General features: G+C 40.9%; 1 protein-coding gene and 1 pseudogene across 1 annotated transcript; one reads left to right on the forward strand and one right to left on the reverse strand.

Annotated features, from left to right (window-relative positions):
• Nucleotides 1-4,080: 4,080 nt before the first annotated feature.
• LOC139704750 (ubiquitin-conjugating enzyme E2 D3) lies at nt 4,081-4,742 on the forward strand. Its single transcript, XM_071608701.1, has one exon. The coding sequence runs from the start codon at nt 4,239-4,241 to the stop codon at nt 4,680-4,682; it is 444 nt and encodes a 147-aa protein (XP_071464802.1). The 5' UTR covers nt 4,081-4,238; the 3' UTR covers nt 4,683-4,742.
• Nucleotides 4,743-14,385: 9,643 nt separating this feature from the next.
• LOC114080997 (tubulin alpha-1B chain pseudogene) lies at nt 14,386-16,306 on the reverse strand (annotated as a pseudogene).
• Nucleotides 16,307-18,840: the final 2,534 nt, after the last annotated feature.

Genomic DNA, 18,840 nt, shown 5'->3' on the forward strand with positions numbered 1-18,840 from the left:
GCAGCCAGGTGCAGTGGTGCACACCTGTAAATCCCAGCAACTTGGGCAGCTGAGTCAGAGCATGGCAAGTTCAAGGCCAGCCTGGGCAGCTTAGCAAGGGTGTCTTAAAATAAAAAAGGACTTGGATGTAGATCAGTGGTAGAGCGCCCCTGGGTCATTCCCTCATACCACCACCACAACAAAGTACAGTATATGAATAAAGAAGAAGTATATATAGAGAAGACACCAGAAAATAACATTGAAGAATAAGGATTAACACATTACAAGAAATGTTACAGAGTACCTATGCTAGAAATAAAGTAGTGTTTTTCTATTAGAAAGTGGGCTTTGATTAGTTTAAATGTAAACTTAAAGGTGGCCACTAAAAAAATTTACAAAGTTAGTATAACTGATATGGCAAGAGAGGAAAACGGAATCCTAAAAAATGTTAATTAAAACTACAGAAGTCAGAATTTGGGCAAGGTGTTGCATGCCTATAATCCCAACTACTGGGGAGGCTGAGACTGGTGGATCTCAAGTTCAAGGCCAGCCTGGGCAACTTACACCCTGTCCCAAAAATAAATATTAAAAAAGGGCTGGGGATGGGGCTGGGGTTGCAGCTCTGCACTACAGCACTCGCCTAGCACAAATGGGTCACTAGGTTTGATCCACAGCACCACATAAAAGTAAAATAAAGGTATTGTGTCCAACTACAACTAAAAACAAAAACGAACAAAACAGGCTGAGGATATAGTCCAGTGATACAGCATCCCTGGGCCCAATCTCCAGTAACACACACACACACACACAAAGAAGATGAAAGAGAAACAAAGAATAAGGGCAATGAATAGAAAACATCTGCAAATAGATAATAATCCAACTATATCAAAAATCATTCTAAGTATGACTGGTCTAAATACAAGAATTAAAGAAGAATGACAGAGTGGATAAAAATAAATGACCCAACTATGCATTGTCTACAAGAAACATACTCAAAAAACAAAGACATAGATTAAAAGTAATACCAATCAAAAGAAAATGAAGCCAGATGTGGTGGTACACACCTGTAATCCCAGCAGCTCGAGAGGCCGAGTCAGGAGGATGGCCAGTTCAAAGCTAGTCTCAGCAAAAGCGAGATGCTAAACAAACTCAGTGAGACGCTGTCTCTAAATAAAATACAAAATAGGGCTGGGGATGTGGCTCAGTGGTCAAGTGTCCCTGAGTTCAGTCCCCGACCAAAAAAAAAAAGAAAGAAAATGAAGTAGCTATATTAATTTCAGAAAATACAGATTTTAGCCAGACACAATGGTGCACACCTGTAATCTCAGCTGTCAGGAGATTGAAGCAGGAGGATCAAGATTCAAAGCCAGCCTCAGCAATTTAGCAAGGCCCTAAGCAACTCAGCAAGACCCTATCTCTAAATAAATAAAATATAAAAAGGTCTGGGGATGTGCCTCAGTGGTTAAGCCCCCTAGGTTCAATCCCAACCCCTAGTACCAGAAAAATAAAATACAGATTTTAGAGCAGGGAAAGTTATCAAGGCTAAAGAAGGAGGTTAATCCTCCAAGAAGTCCACAACAATCCTAACTGTTGCCTAGCAACAGAGTATTGAAATATATGAGCCAAGAACTGATAGAAAAATAGATCAGTCCACAATTACAGTTGGAGATTTACATATCTTTCTAAGTAATTTTCAGATTCAGTAGGTAGAAAATCAGTAAAAATAGAGTTGAAGAGAACAGCACCATCAATCAGTTTGATGTAACTGACATTCATAGTCTATTTCATTCAGCAAGAAAAGAACATACATTCTTCTCAAGCTCACATTAACTATGTCAGGTCACATTCTACATCATAAAACACACCTTAACAAACTTAAAAGGATAAAAATCATACTGTGAGGGCTGGGGATGTGGCTCAAGTGGTAGCGCACTCGCCTGGCATGCGTGCGGCCCGGGTTCGATCCTCAGCACCACATATAAACAAAGATGTTGTGTCCGCCGAGAACTAAAAAATAAATATTAAAATTCTCTCTCTCTCTCTCTCTCTCTCTCTCTCTCTCTCTCTCTCTCTCTCTCTCTCTTTCTCTTTAAAAAAAAAAAAAATCATACTGTGAGCCATAGTAACACAAACATTGGCACCAAAACAGACAAGTAGACAAATGGTACAGAATAGAAGACACAGTGACAAACCCACATAAATACAGTTATCTTATACTAGAGAAAGGCACCAAAAACTTACATTGGAGAAAAGATAGCCTCTTCAACAAATGGTACTGGGAAAACTGGAAATCCATTTGTAGCAAAATGAAATTAAACACCTATCTCTCACCTTGCATAAAACTCAGCTCAAAGTGGACCAAGGACTTAGGCACTAGAATAGAGACCCTGCGCCTAGTATAAGAAAAAGTAGGCCCATATCTGCATCATATCAGCTTAGAAACTGACTTCCTAACAAGACCCCTAAAGCACAAGAAGTAAAACCAAGAATCAATAAATGAGATGGAATCAAACTAAAAGCTTCCTCACAGCAAAAGCAGCAATGAATAACATGAAGAGAGAGCCTACATTATGGGAGAAAATCTTTACCATATAACCTCAGAGAGACATTAATCTCCAGGATATATAAAGAACTAAAAAACTTAACACTAAAAAAAAATAAAAAATAATCCAGTCAATAAATGGCATAAGGTTCTGAACAGATACTGCACAGAAGAAGAAATACAGTTGATCAACAAATATATGAAAAAATGTTCAACATCTCTAAAAATTAGAGAAATGCAAATCAAAACTACACTGAGATTTCATCTCTCTCTAGTCAGAATGGCAATTATCAAGAATACAGACAACAATAAATGACAGCAAGGATGTGGGGGAAAAAGATACACTCATACATTGCTGGTAGAGCTACAAATTGGAGCAAATACTATAGAAAGCAGTATGGAGATTCCTCAGAAAACCTGGAATGGAACCATCATTTGACCCAGCTATCCCACTCTTCGGTTTATATCCAAAGGACTTAAAATCAGCATACTATAGTGATGCAGCCACATCAATGTTTATAGCAGCTCAATTCACAATAGCTAAACTGTGGAACTAACCTAGATGCCCTTCAACAGATGACTGGATAAAGAAAATGTGGTACATATACACAATGAATATTCCTCAGTTTTAAAGAATAAAATTATGGCTTTTGCAAGTAAATGGATGGAGCTGAAGACTATCGTGCTAAGTGAAATAAGCCAATCCCAAAAAACAAAGGCTGAATATTTTCTCTGCTATGCAGATGCTCATTCACAATGGGGCAGGTGGCTAGGGAAGAATAGCTGTACTTTGGATTATATAGCAGGAAGGGAAGGGAAGGGAGGGGTATGGGGTGGGAAGGTCAGCGGAATGAATCAGACATTATTATCCTATGTGCATATATGGTTATATGACTGGTTTAATTCTACATTGTGTACAACCAGAAAAATGAGAAATTACACTCCATTTGTGTATGATATATCAAAAAGCATTCTACAGTCATGTGTAACTAACTAGAACAAATTTTTTAAAAAATCATACTGTGTGTACTCTCAGACCATGATGGAGTTAAACTAGGAAACAAGAACAGGAAGAGCTGGGAAATCCAAAATATTTTCGTATTAAAAAACAATTCTATGGGCTGGGGATGTGGCTCAAGCGGTAGTGTGCTCACCTGGCATGCGTGCGACCTGGGTTCGATCCTCAGCACCACATGATCCTCAGACACCAGAAGTTGTGTCTGCCGAAAACTAAAAAAATAAATAAATATTTAAAAATTCTCTCTCTCTCTCTCTCTCTCTCTCTCTCTCTCTCTTTAAAAAAAAAAAAAAAAAAAACAATTCTAAACTGGGTGTGGTGGCACATGCCTGTAATCCCAGCAGCTCAGGAGGCTGAGACAGGAGGATTGTGCGGTCAAAGCCAGCCTCAGCAATGGCACGTGCTAAGCAACTCAGTGAGACCCTAACTCTATTAAAATACAAAATTGGGGATTTGGGGGCGGGACCCAGTCAGGAAGAGCGCACAAAACTGCCCTTAAATCATTGCAGAGCTGCAGCTCCGGTTAGCCGGCCACGAGGTTCTCGCGAGACCCGCCTCCTCAATACCAAGCGCCTGTGTCTGGCACAGCGGTGTGAGACGAAGAGACAATCCTTCCCCGCCGCCCGGATAATCAAGAGTTTTGGCCGGACCTTTGAGCACACACCGAGATAGTGAGGAGCCAGACGAAAAGCACAGACTATGGCGCTGAAACGGATTAATAAGGAACTTAGTGATTTGGCCCGTGACCCTCCAGCACAATGTTCTGCAGGTCCAGTTGGGGATGATATGTTTCATTGGCAAGCCACAATTATGGGACCTAATGACAGCCCATATCAAGGTGGTGTATTCTTTTTGACAATTCATTTTCCTACAGACTACCCCTTCAAACCACCTAAGGTTGCATTTACAACAAGAATTTATCATCCAAATATTAACAGTAATGGCAGCATTTGTCTTGATATTCTAAGATCACAATGGTCTCCTGCTTTAACTATTTCTAAAGTTCTTTTATCCATTTGTTCACTGCTATGTGATCCAAACCCAGATGACCCTTTAGTGCCAGAGATTGCACGGATCTATAAAACAGACAGAGATAAGTACAACAGAATATCTCGGGAATGGACTCAGAAGTATGCCATGTGATGCTACCTTAAAGTCAGAATAACCTGCATTATAGCTGGAATAAACTTTAAATTACTGTTCCTTTTTTGATTTTTCTTATCCGGCTGCTCCCCTATCAGACCTCATCTTTTTTAATTTTATTTTTTGTTTACCTCCCTCCATTCATTCACATGCTCATCTGAGAAGACTTAAGTTCTTCCAGCTTTGGACAATAACTGCTTTTAGAAACTGTAAAGTAGTTACAAGAGAACAGTTGCCCAAGATTCAGAATTTTTTTAAAAAATGGAGCATGTGTATTATGTGGCCAATGTCTTCACTCTAACTTGGTTATGAGACTAAACCATTCCTCACTGCTCTAACATGCTGAAGAAATCATCTGAGGGGGAGGGAGATGGATGCTCAGTTGTCACATCAAAGGAAGCAGCATTATTCTAGCAGCATCCATTTTGTTTAAACCTTCCACTGTTAGAGATTTGAGGTTACATGTTATACTTTATGCTCATAACTGATGTGGCTGGAGAATTGGTATTGAATTTATAGCATCAGCAGAACAGAAAATGTGATGTATTTTATGCATGTCAATAAAGGAATGACCTGTTCTTGTTCTATAGAGAATGGAAATTGGAAGTCAAACACCCTTTGTATTCCAAAATAGGGTCTCAAAACATTTTGTAATTTTCATTTAAATTGTTAGGAGGCTTGGAGCTATTAGTTAATCTATCTTCCAATACACTGTTTAATATAGCACTGAATAAATGATGCAAGTTGTCAATGGATGAGTGATCAACTAATAGCTCTGCTAGTAATTGATTTATTTTTCTTCAATAAAGTTGCATAAACCAATGAAAAAAATAAAATAAAATATAAAATTGGGCTGGGGATGTGGCTTAGTGGTTGAGTGCCCCTGAGTTAAATCCCTGGTTCCCCCTCCCCCAAAAAAACACTTCTAGCAGGTACAGTACCACATACTTGTAATGCCAAAGAGATGCCGGCGGCGGCGGCGGCTGAGGCAGGAGGATTGCAAGTTCAAAGCCAGCCTCAAAAATAAAAAATACAAAAGGACTAAGGATGTAGCCCAATGGTTAAGTGGCCCTGGGTTCAATTCCCAGTACCAAAAACAAAAAAACATACAACACACTTGTAAAATACACACACACACACATACACACACACACTTCTAAGTATTACATGGGTTAAAAAAAAAAAACGAGAAATTTTAAAATATTTTTAACCAAGTAGAAATAAAAGTACAACTTTTCAAAATTGATGGAATACAGCAAAACCAGTGTTTGGCAAGAAATGTATATCATTGAATGTGTCTATTAGAAAAGAAATTTAAAAATCAACGCAGACCTTAGGGAAAAAGAGGAAAGCAAATTAAACTGAAAAAAAGAACTTGAATAAATTGATACAGAAATCAATGAAATTGAAAATAGGAAACCAACAGAGAAACTAAACAAACCCCAAAACTGATTCTATGAAAAGTCTATAAAATTAATAAAACTGATGAAGAAAAAAAAGAAGAGAGAAGACAAAATTACTAATATTGGGAATGAAAGCGATGCCATCACTACTGATCCCATGAACATTAAAAGGATGAACAGCTCTGTGCCCACAAATCTGACAAATTAGATAAAATGTACCAATTTCATGAAAAAGACAGTCTATCAAAATCCACTCAAGGTGAAGCAATTATTTTAATAGGCCTGGATCTATTAAGGAAACAGAACCAACAATTTGTTAATTTCTAAAACAGCACCAGGCCCAGATGTCTTCATGGTGAATTATAACAAATGTTTAAAGAAAAACTGCACTTTTTTTTTTTTTTTTTACAATTTCTTCCAGAAGATAGAAGCAGAGGGAAAACTTCCTAACTCATACTTTGAGACCAGCATTCCCTTAAAGCCAAAATCAGACAAAAATATTCCAAGAACAGAAAACTGAGGAATCTAATTAAAAGCCTATAAATGGAAAATTCCTAACAATTGGATCACCATCCTACTCCCCTGCAAAGGAACAATGCAGCAGCTGGCTTTCCCCAGGCAGAGGGGAAAAAGTTAAAAAAAAGAAAAAAAGCAGGAAACTCTTCTCTAACCAAAGTTAGAGCCAAAAAGAGCCAAGCTTTCTCCTGTATTGTGCCCTGAGGCAGAGATCTCTCAGTGGAGCACATGGCTACGCCCTTGAAGGGAAATCTGCTCAACAGGGAGAAACCCTGGATGTCTATTGCAAGCTCCCAGTTCACCTTTCTCCAGGAAACAGACCTTCATGCACTGTAGTGTAGGAAATATACACCCAGGGCCCGGGATGCAGCTTGCTAGTAGAGCCCTTGCCTATTATGTACAAAGCCCTGGGCTCAGTCCCCAGTGCTACACCAAAGGCAAGGGAAGGAAAGACTCTTCAGACATGTGAGGAAACCAGCAACATAAAGGGGTCAAAGAGAACAAACAGGAAAACAGACACTGGAAAAAATAGGAATAATTGAGGAATAAAGAGAATCGATTTTAAAGGAACAATTGAATTATGTACTTAGAGAAATTTGATAAAATGTTATGTGTAGAAAGCAGTATTGAAATGTAACCAAAAAGGAGTGACCTGAGAATAGGAAAAAGCTCTTGGATGTTGAAAATGCAAATATGGAAATTAAGTCATTCTATAGAAGTACTAGACAACACAGTAAAGGTAAAAACACATAAGAGTTTCCATTTAAGAAGTTCAAATCTGACCAGGAGGAGTTCTCAGAAGGTAGGAATGGAGAAATGACTGAGGCAGGAGAATTGCAAGTTCAAGGCCAGTCTGGGCAAATTATCAAGACCCTATCTCAAAATAAAAAATAAAAAGGGCTGTAGGTGTACCTAGGTAGAGTACCCCTGGGTCAGAGCCCTAATAGAAAAATAGAAAAAATACAGTAGTTGTTTTTTTTTTTTTTTTTTTTTTGGGGGGGGGGTTCTTGCTGATACATCCTCTTCCTTCTTCTTTTCTTGGTGATGTTTAGCCTGGCACACATGAATATTTGCCCTCAGCATGCCTTGGCAATTTTGCCATCCTCCTCTAAAAATATCAAGAACAGGTTTAAATAGAGTGTGTCACTCTAAAGTACCATTTCCAATCAGTTTGTTGGTAGCTAGTTTTCTGTGGCCAGGAGCTAAACTTACCCTGGGTATCACACATACTCAAATTGATAGACGATGTTATGTCCAGGTCAGCGAATCTGGGCACCTGGGCTGAGGCTTTTGGGGACAGTACCTCTGTTAGGTGCAGGACAGGCTGAACTATGTTGTCTGCAGGGCAGGCTGAACAAATGTTAGCTGCAGGATAACTCACACACTCAAACCCCCCTCTGTCTGGTCCTTTATCACCTGTTTGCGTCAAGTCTGAATCCTCAACCCCACTCAAGGCTGAACACTCGACCCCCACCCATCTGGTGTAACAGAAACCCATATCTGATCCCTGCCCCATCTGCTTGAAGGCAGAAGATGACACCTTAGCAACTACTGTATGATCCAATCACTGTACACCAACAAGGCAGCTTGCAGACCCAAAGACCCCATTAGATTTGGACTATAAAAACTCCCTCCTGCCGGGCCCCTCTCCCTTGCTCTTGCTCTCTTGCTCTCTCTCTCTCTTTCTCCTCTTTTACACCGCTGCAATAAAGATCTCTTGGTCACTCCAAGTGTTGTGATCACTTTCCTTCAACCTCCAGAAACCTTCAAATAGGAAACAAATAGAGTCAGTGATACAGCTTTTATAATCCCTGAACTATTGCTAGGAAAAGAAGCCATCAGCCCATGACTGTTGAGAAGCAGAGCCAGGATTTAAACTCAGGTGTGCCCGGATCCTGACATCCAGCAGAGCAGGCTGGGCAGGAAAGTGGATGCAGGACAGGGGCCAACATGGAGGATCATGTACAGCAGAGGGGACAGGCTGGCAGCCTTGGGACCCGCTGAGCCCAAAGACAGGACTTGGCTTGCATTGTACTTGCAATGCCTGTTTTTCCTCCTCCTCCTCTTTTTTTTTTTTTTTTGTAAAATTCACATTACATAGAATTTACCATCTTCATCATCTTTAAGTGTATAGTGGTATTAAATACATTTATAATTTATATTGTTGTGCAACTACCACCATCTCTCTCCAGAACTTTTTCATTTCTTTCTTTTTTTTTTTTTTTTGTACCAGGGATTGAACTTAGAGACGCTTAACCACTAAACCACATCTCCAGACCGTTTTTGATATTTTATTATTATTTCTTAAAACTCTTTTTCTAAAACTATTTATTTTTTAGGGGTAGATGGACACAACACAATGCCTTTATTTTTATGTGGTGCTGAGGATCGAACCCAGGTCCTGCCCGTGCTAGGCGAGCACTCTACTGCTGAGCCACAATCCCAGCCCTTATATTTTATTTTGAGACAGGGTCTCGCTGAGTTGCTTAGGGCCTCGCCAAATTACTGAGGCTGGCTTTGAATTCATGATCCTCCTGCCTCAGCCTCCTGAACCACTGGGATTAAAAGCCAGCGTCAACCCACGCAGCACCAGACTGAAACTCCTGACAATAATTTCCTATTCGCCTTGTCCCTGCCAGCTCCCACCAGTGGCCCTGACAACCACATTCTACTTTCTGTCTCTATGAATTTGACTACTCTAGGTAACTCATATAAACAGAATCAGACAGTATTTATCCTCCTGTGACAAGCTTTTTCACTTAGGATAATGTCCTCACATTTCATGTGTCAGAATTTCCTTTCTTTCTCTTTCTTCTTCTTCTTCTTCTTCTTCCTCCTCCTCCTCCTCCTCCTTCTTCTTGTGTGTGTGACAGTGGGCTGAACAATATTCCATTGTGAACACACACACACACACACACGCACACACCATATTTTGCTTATCCATTTGTCCCTTGATGGACATTTGGGTTAATTTCACATCTTAGCTATTGTGAATGAATAGTGTTATTATAAACATGGATGAACAAAAATCTCCTCAAGACCCTGCCTTCAGGAGGGCACGGTGATACACGCCTATAATCCTAGCAGCTTGGGAGGCTGAGGCAAGAGGATCACAAGCTCAAGGCCAGCCTGGACAATTTAGCAAGACCCTCAGCAATTTGGCTAAACCCTGTCTCAAGTTTTGAACAAAAAATACAAAAGACTAGGGATGTAGCTCAGTGGGAAAGTACCCGAGTACTAAAAAACCAAAATACAAAAACACCAACCTCAACTTTTTTTGTGTAACCCAGAAGTGAAATTCCTGGACCATATGATAATGCTAGTCTCAGTTTTTTTAGGAATTGGGGTACCGTTTTCCATAGCAGCTGTACCATTCTACGTTCCCACCAACAGGGCACAAGGACTCCAATTTCTCTCCATCTTCACCAGCTCTTGTTATTTTCTAGTTTTGTTTTGTGTTGTGTTTGATAGTTGCCGTTCTACCGGGTTTGAGATGGTATCAAATGTGGTTTTGATTTGCATTTCCCCAGTGATTACTGGTGCGGAGCATCTTTTCATGAGCTTATACAATGTTTTGGGTGTTTTTAAATTAACTGCTGTCATTGAAAATTTTACAACTCCAAATTCCCAGCTTCTCTTGAAAATTAGGCAAAGCTGGGCCCCCAACCCCACCAGGCGGGGACAAGTTTTCTCCAGCTCATCACCAGTCTTCACTGGCCTAGGGGGACCTGGATTTGTGACTCCCTAGGGAGTGTTCAGCATTACCCTCGCTTTGTCTGTGTCCAGATCTTCAGGTCAATGACTCACCCCAGCCCAGCCCTACACACCTCCCGCCCAGGCCCTCGGGCCTTGTGAAATCTGCTTGGCGCAACTCTGGGGACCACATCTGACTTCTCCGCCACATACTTCTAGTAAGCGTCTCTGAACACGGGCCAGAAAGTATTTGCGTAGCAAATAATAAAAAAAGAAACCTTTCCCTGCAAACCTTAATAAATCAGTCAAGAATCTAGGCGTTACCAGGGAGTGACATCTTGAGCTTAGTTGATTCCAGGACGGGCTGCCAGAGGCCTTTTGGAATCAAGAGCAGCCTGAGCAGGCGGAGCACAAACGCAGCCCTTCTTTCTGGCTCTATGCTTTTACCGGCAACTGTACTTGTGAGTAAGCCGCAGCGTGATTGAGTACATGATGAAGCTTTCTTGAGATGACCAGAGTCAGGATAACGAAGAAGATGCCAGCGTATAACCACTTCATTGCTGCATTATATGAACAAATACACAGAGGACTTTTCTGGTGACTAATGAATGCCCTAGCCATGCCCTTGGGGAAGGAACCAGTGGGTGCTGCACTCTCCCACGGTTTGTAGCCAATACCCAGGAACCAGCACCTCAAGTGCCTGGGAAGATGGGCAGGACCTTCTCTGCCTCCTCCCAGCCTGAACTCAGAGAATCCCCCAGCATCTCACTGTGGGGAAGGCAGATGCACAAGTGTCCCAGGCAACCCAGGAAAGGGGAAGAATTCCCCGGGTCCTGGAATCTCTCAATCTCACCCTAAGCAAGGACTTATCAGTATCAACAAAACAGCTGAAAGCACCTTTCTACCACCTTGAGGGTTTGTATCTATTTCATAGGGCAGGAAAATGGAAGTGTCACAGTGCCACATGACCCTGGGCGTGAACTGTAAAAACACTGAACTGTTAAAAGTCTCTTTGGCTATTTTAAAATTTTAAGTTCCCAGCTAAGTGGATTAGGTACTCTTTGAATTGATTATAATTTTAGCAAAGAGGTATTACAGCTCCGGGAGGCAGGAAATCTCTTCATTTTGTAAATGTAGTCCTTGCCCCAGAAATACTTAAAGGGGTCGGGGTAAATTGCCAACTGTGTTATGATTGTCATAACAATAACTAAGTTGATCCAACACCTACAGTAAGCTCTTCTGACAGGTCAAGCGCTCTTCTAAAACTTTCCCACATATTAACATTTTTAGTCATCCTGACAAAGGCTTTGAGGTTGTATTAAATTCAGGGATGAAAAGGCCTCTGAGAAGACAGCTCTCACAGCACAGGTCTCCCTGTTTATATATATATATATATATATCCCTGCCCTAGTGTAGATCCCTGATGGTCTCCACACAGTGGATGAATAAGCGCATCCATGACTTCTTCTAGTTTGCCAACCTCAAATTATTGACAACTTTACCTTTTGCCCCATTCAGCAAAATCTTCTTAAATAATATTTTGGGTTTATATTTTTGTAAAACACATTGCTATTTTATAATAGTACTATCTGCACTATTTTTCTTCATGTGTGTGTGTGTGTGTGTGTTTGTACTGGGAATTAAACCCAGGGGTGCTCTACCACTAAGCCACATTCCCCAATGCATTTTTTTTTTTTTATTTTGAGACATGGTCTCATTAAGTTGCTGAGAGTGGCCTTGAACTTGAGATCCTCCTGTCTCAGCCTCCAGAGCCACTAGGATTATCAGCGTGTGCCATTGTGTCCAGCTCTTTCTTTATTTTTTCTTTTATTTTTTTATACATTTCCTTAAGACACTTTTTAATAGTGGCTTTAAAAATGTTTTTGTAATGATAAAAATATAAAACATGAAAAATGTAATGAATATGAAAGACTGACACATAGTGGGAGAAGAAGCTAAACACAGTAGGAGAATTATCATACAGCCACCTCACCACACACATTGGACTATCAGGGGGAAGAAAGCTTTGGGGCTAAGGAGGTGAGGGCAGGTAGAGACCCCCAAAGCCAGTTTTTACCCAGAGAACTACGGTACACTTTTGTAATCCCACCAATTTGGAGGATGAGACAGAAGGATCACAAGTTCAAGGCCAGCTTCAGCAACTTAGAGAGACCCTAAGCAACTAAGCAAGATCCTGTCTCAAAATAAAAACATAAAAAGGACTAATGATGTGGCTCAGTGGTAAAGCACTCCTGAGTTCAGTCCCCACTACCAAGAAAAAAAAAAATCATTTCTTTCTTGGACCGCACCAACCTCTAAATAATTCTTACGACACATAATACAACTCATACAAAAATCTTTAGTTTCATTGGCTGGAGGTGGTGGCTCATTCCAGAAGGATCATAAGTTTGAGGTTAGCCTTAGTAATTTAGCAAGACCCTCAACAACTTAGTGAGACCCTATCTCAAAATAAAAAAAATAATAAAAAGACTGGAGATGTAGCACAGTGGTAAGTCACCCTCGGGTTCAATCCCATACTAGTCACATTCATTTGCTTAACTCCACAAACAGAGCATTTGTGTGCGTGTGCGTATTAATATTAATTCATCGAATCCTAACAACCCTTCAAGGTTGGTACTACCAGCAATTCCAATTTAGCATTAGGTGAGGTGTCTGAAACTCAAACAGTTTAGAGGTCTCCTTGCTGGTAAGTGGCAGAGAAGTCAGGGCAGCAATGAGGGAGGAAGGTGAGTCTGACTGATGGACCAGCGTCAGGGGCTCCTTGAGGGGGAGGATAGTCTGCAGCCGGGCAATGTAGTTCGCACTAGAAAGATGCAAGATGACAGCCATTCCTTGAGTTAGCCATCATTGGGGTTCCACAAGAAACAGGAGTCAGCCTTTAGGATGTCTCATTCCCAGGTGGAGATCCTACTGCAGGGCAAAGACTTGGAGGCAGGTCTTAGATCTCAACTTGCTGGGAATGGAGGAAGCCTTGTCCCACATCTCTGCCTTCAGCCTACTCCTGCCCTTGGGCTGTGGATTCGTCAGACTGTCAAATTTTAGACCCATCATCCTCTTCCCCTGCTCCTGCCAACTGTCCTACTAAACGGCAGTTCCCCAAGGCAGAAGACCGCCAAGACTCCTCCTCTTCCAAGGCAAAATACTGGCTCCACCCCCTGGCAGGTGACTTCCAAACAGTGGAACATCATCTCAGGCTGGCTGGGCTTGAAGTGCTGAATCCCAGACACAGAGATTCATTATGTCTTAGTTGGCTCAACCACCTTATCTCATTCAGATTCAGTTACTGCCCTGTGCCCCACAGCTTGGTGTGTTGGCGTGATGGATGTGCCCATCTGAAAACCAGGTTCCTTCCCCCTACCCTTCTCTTATGTGGCCTGTTCTCCACTCGGCAACCAGGATGATCCCGTGCTCTGCCCCCTGTACCCACCATACCTATACTGGGGATGGGACCAGGGCCTCACACATGCCAGGCAAGCACACTGCCACCGAGCAACATTCTCAGTTATTTTCATTTTTTAAGGCAGGATCTCACTAAGTTGCCATGGCTGGACTTGAATTTGTGATCCTCCTGCCTCATCCTCTGAAGTATCTGGGATTGTGGGCATGCACCACCATGCACCTGAATGGGATGGTGTCTTAATTCTAAATCCTGTCCCATCCTATGGCTCCATACAAGTACTTTTCTGTTAAGTTTTAAGCTTATGGGAAATAAGCCCTTAGGATCCAAAATGCAGAGATGGCATAACCCAGACTCCTAGAAGAACAAAATGTTTCATGACCCTGCAATGAAATCTTGTAGTAAAGAACCATGCAATTAACTTTAAAGACAAAGTAAAATTATCTTCACTTGTGGGTAATGTGAGTGTATATTTAGGAAACTCAGAACAACTAAAAACTAAATGGCAATAGAAAATTCATCAATAAGACCAGTAAAAATTTAATATACAAAAAGCAATTTATTATTATTTTTTTTTCTGGGGATTGAACCCAGGGGGGCTTAATCACTGAACAACATCCCCATTCGGTTTTTGTTTTGTTTTTTTTTTTTAGAGAGAGAGAGAATTTTTTGATATTTGTTTTTCAGTGGACACAACATCTTTATTTTATGTGGTGCTGAGGATAGAACCCAGTGCCCCGCCCATGCCAGGTGAGCGTGTTACTGCTTGAGCCACATCCCCAGCACCCCCATTCATTTTTATTTTTTATTTTGAGACAGGGTCTTGCTAAGTTGCTTAGGGCCTTGCTAAGCTGCTGAGGTTGGCCTTAAACTTGCAATCCTCCTGCCTCAGTCTCCCCAGTCTCCGGGATTATAGGTGTGCATCACCGCGCCTGACATCAATTGATTTTTTTTTCTTTAAAGCCTTTACTTTGAGACATAATGGAAAGATCTTACAGGTACACATGGAAAAAGACAGACATGATCATGATTGTGTGAAGATAATCTAATCAGTAAATTTCAATGCCTGTTAGCTACTGCTGAAGCTGGAGTTCTGGGAGTATGACATGCTGCAGGGCTGAAAGGAGCAGCTAATTCGTATTCCTCTCCTTCTTCCTCCCCCTCTCCTTCAACAGAATCCACACCATCCTCCTCATAATCTTTCTCTAGGGCAGCCATGTCCTTATAGGCCTCAGAAAACTCTCCTTCCTCCATCCCCTCACCCATGTACCAGTGAACAAAGCCTCAGCCGTGGCTGTGAGGTTACTCAACATGCACACAGCACAACGTACCTTGGCCAGGTCTCCACCAAGCACCACAGTGGAAAGCTGGTAATTATCGCCAACTTTGAAGCCAGTGAGACACCAATCCACAAATTGGAGGCTGCGTTTGGTCTTGACGGTGGCAATGGCAGCATTGATGTCTTTGGGGACCATGTCACCATGGTACAACAGGCAACAAGCCATGTATTTACCATGGCGGGGGGCACATTTTGCCATCTGATTGTCTGGTGATCTCTGCTGTAGAAAGCTGTTCATGGTAGGCTTTCCCAGCTGAGATGACAGAGGAACATATGGCCAGAGGGAAGTGGATGCAGGGATAGGGAACCAGGTTGGTCTGGCATTCTGTCAGGTCAACATTCAGGGTTCCATTGTATCTGAAGGAAGCAGTGATGGAAGACAAGATCTGCCTATAAGGCAGTTAAGGTTAGTGTAGGTCTGGTGCTCAACGTCAAGGTTTCTGAGACAGACGTCATAGATGGCCTCTTTGTCATCATTAAGGCACAATCAGAGTGCTCCAGGGTAGTGTGGGTGATGAGGATGGAGTTGTAGGGCTCAACTTCAGCTGGATAAATGGAGAACTCCAGCTTGGACTTCTTGCTGTAATCAACAGAGAGACGTTCCATCAGCCGGGAGGTGAACCCAGAAGCAGTTTCCCCACCAAAGCTGAGGAAAACCAAGAAGCCCTGAAGACCTGTGCACTGGTTGGCCAGTTTATGAATTCGGCCCAAGACAAGGTCAGTGATCTTCTTGCCAATGGTGTAGTGGCCTCTGATGGTTACTGGCAGCAGCTTCCTTGCCTATGATGAGCTGCTCAGGGTGGAGGAGCTGATGGTAGGTCCCAGTGAGAACTTCACCAATGACTGTGGGTTCTAGGTCTACAAACACTGCCCTGGGCACAGGCTTGCCAGAGCCTGTCTCACTGAAGAAGGTGTAGAAGGAGTCATCTCCTCCCACAGTGGTCTTATCACTTGGCATCTGGCCATCAGGCTGGATGCCATGTTCCAGGCAACAGAGCTCCCAGCAGGTGTTTCCAATCTGAACACCAGCCTGGCCTACGTGTATGGAGATGCACTCCTGCATGGTGGCTATGGGTTAGGAAGCAAAGGCAAAGGAGCAGACACTGGGTCCTGGTTATTCAGAGTTGATTTTTTTTTTTTGTTCCAATTAGTTACCATGTATATCAGAATGCACTTTGACTCATTGTGCACAAATGGAGCACAACTTTTCATTTCTCTGGTTGTACATGATACAGAGTCACACCATTCTTGCAATCATACATGTACATAGGGTAATAATGTCCATCTCATTCCACCATCTTTCCCACCCCCACCCCCTCACCCCTCTCTTCACTCTCCTCTGCCCAATCCAAAGTTCCTCTATTCTTCCCTTGCCCCCCCCCCCATTATGGATCAGCATCCACATATCAGAGAAAACATTGGCCTTTGGTTCTTTGGGATTGGCTTATTTCACTTAGCATGATATTCTCCAACTCCTTCCATTTACCTGCAAATGCCATAATTTCATTCTTCTTTAAGGCGGAGTAATATTCCACTTTGTATATATACCACAGTTTCTTTATCTATTCATATGTGGAAGGTATCTAGGTTGGTTCCATAGTTTAGCAATTGTGAATTGAGCTGCTATAAACATTGATGTGGCTGCATCACTGTAGTATGCTGATTTTAAGTCCTTTGGGTATAAACCAAGGAGTAGGATAACTGGGTCAAGTTTTCTAAGGAATCTCCATACTGCTTTCCACAGTGATTGCAGTCCCACCAGCAATGTATGAGCATAGCAATTGATTTTTCATGTGCAAAGAACCTGTTAAAAAATAAAGTAGAAGGAACTTTTCAGTTATAACACCCACAAAATACCTAAGAATAAACTCAATTAAAATTATTTTATATGGACCCAAACTTTAGAGTTAGATAGCAAATAAACCTTTTTTTAAAACATGAATAACAAAATACACCCTGTTTCTGAATAGAAAGAACTAATATATTTTTTCTCTTTGAATTTATCTAAAAATTTAATGTAATCTCAATGAAATTCCAACTTCTTATTAGACAAGCTGATTCTAAAGTTCGTATGAAAAATAAAACATGCAAAAATAGCCAAGATCGCCAAGTATGGTGGCTAACATCTATAATCCCAGCAGCTCAAAAGTCTGAGGCAGGAGGATCACAAGTTCAAAGCCAGCCTCAGCAACTTAGTGAGGCCCTAAGCAACTGAATGAGACCCTGGGGATGTGGCTCAGTAGGTTCAATCCATAGTATAAAAAAAAAAAAAAAAATCCAAGAAGCCAAGATAATTCTATAAGAAACCTGTTAAAGTGAGACCATTTCTTCCAAATAATAAAGACTTTTCAAAACTATATAGAATTAAGAAATCTTGAAATAGCATTTGAATATATAGTTAGATCAATGGAACAAATTATATCCAAATATACATATGGAAAGGTGGCATTTCAGAGTAGTGAAAAAAAAGATGGATTATTCAGAATGTGGCTTTGGGACAGCTGACTACCAGCTGGAACCATCCCTTACTCCTTACACCAAAGTCAATTCCAGATGGTAAAGTACTTTTAAAAACATAAGAGAACCAGAAGAAAACATGAGAGTTTTAAAAAATTGTCTCCAAATAGGGAAGATCTTCCTATGTAAGACATAAGATCCAGAAGCCAAAAAAGAAAAGATTGCCATGTTCTAGTACATATATAGTTAATGTGAGAAAAATACTTATTTTAAAAGTTTTTTTTTTTTAATGAAAAACTTAGGACATTCACCTCTCACATGACAAAGGCCCAATTTGCCTTAATCTATAATGAATTGTTAATAAAAACAAGAGCTAATAAATAGCAATGATGATCCATCCAAGAGCAAAAGAAAGAAATTTTGTAGATGAAAAGACATTCAATCTAACTTTTAATTAAAGAAATGAAAATTCTAACAATGAGACAATAAAAAATTTAAAAGATCAATAATTCACATTTTAAACATGGAGAGAAAGAAGAACCACTGATTACAGATAAATGACTGTACTTTCTTTCCAGGGCCTTAACTGTCTCAAATAAAAGTGCATCTGCCTCTTACTATTGTAATTCATTCCCTCTTAGGGATTCACCCTACAGATACATCTGAAGCCGAATTTAATGCATGTATATTCATCTATATTGATCGTAAGGAAAAATCTCAATTCATACATTTTAAAAAGCAAGGGATAGGACCGGATAGAAAACCAACATGCAAAATTAGTTGTTTCCAAAAGGCCAATAAATATATGAAAAAATGTTCAACATCTCCAGCAATCAGGGAAATGCAAATAAAAACACACTAAGATTCCATCTCACACCAGTCAGAATAGCAATGATCGAGAATACAAATAAATGCTGGTGAGGTTTTGGGGAGAAAGGTACACTTGTGCATTGTTGGTGGGACTAGAACAACCACTCTGGAAAGCAGTTTGGAGATTCCTCAAAAACTAGGGATGGAACCACCATATGACTCTGCTATCCCACTCCTGGCTATTTTCCCTGAAGTTCTAAAATCTGCATACTACAGTGAACACAGCCATCTTAGTGTTTATAGCAACACAGTTCACAATAGCTATATTATGGAATCAACATAGATAGCTGTCAATAGATGAATAGATTAAGAAATTGTAAGACACACACACACACACACACACACACACACATATACAATGGAATTCTACTCAACCATAAAAAAGAATGAAATTATGGCATTTATGGTAAATGGATGGAAATGGAGAATATCATGCTCAGTGAAATTAGCCAAACCAAAATT

Source organism: Marmota flaviventris, chromosome 2 (assembly GCF_047511675.1).
Source record: "Marmota flaviventris isolate mMarFla1 chromosome 2, mMarFla1.hap1, whole genome shotgun sequence".
Taxonomy (NCBI): Eukaryota; Metazoa; Chordata; class Mammalia; order Rodentia; family Sciuridae; genus Marmota; species Marmota flaviventris.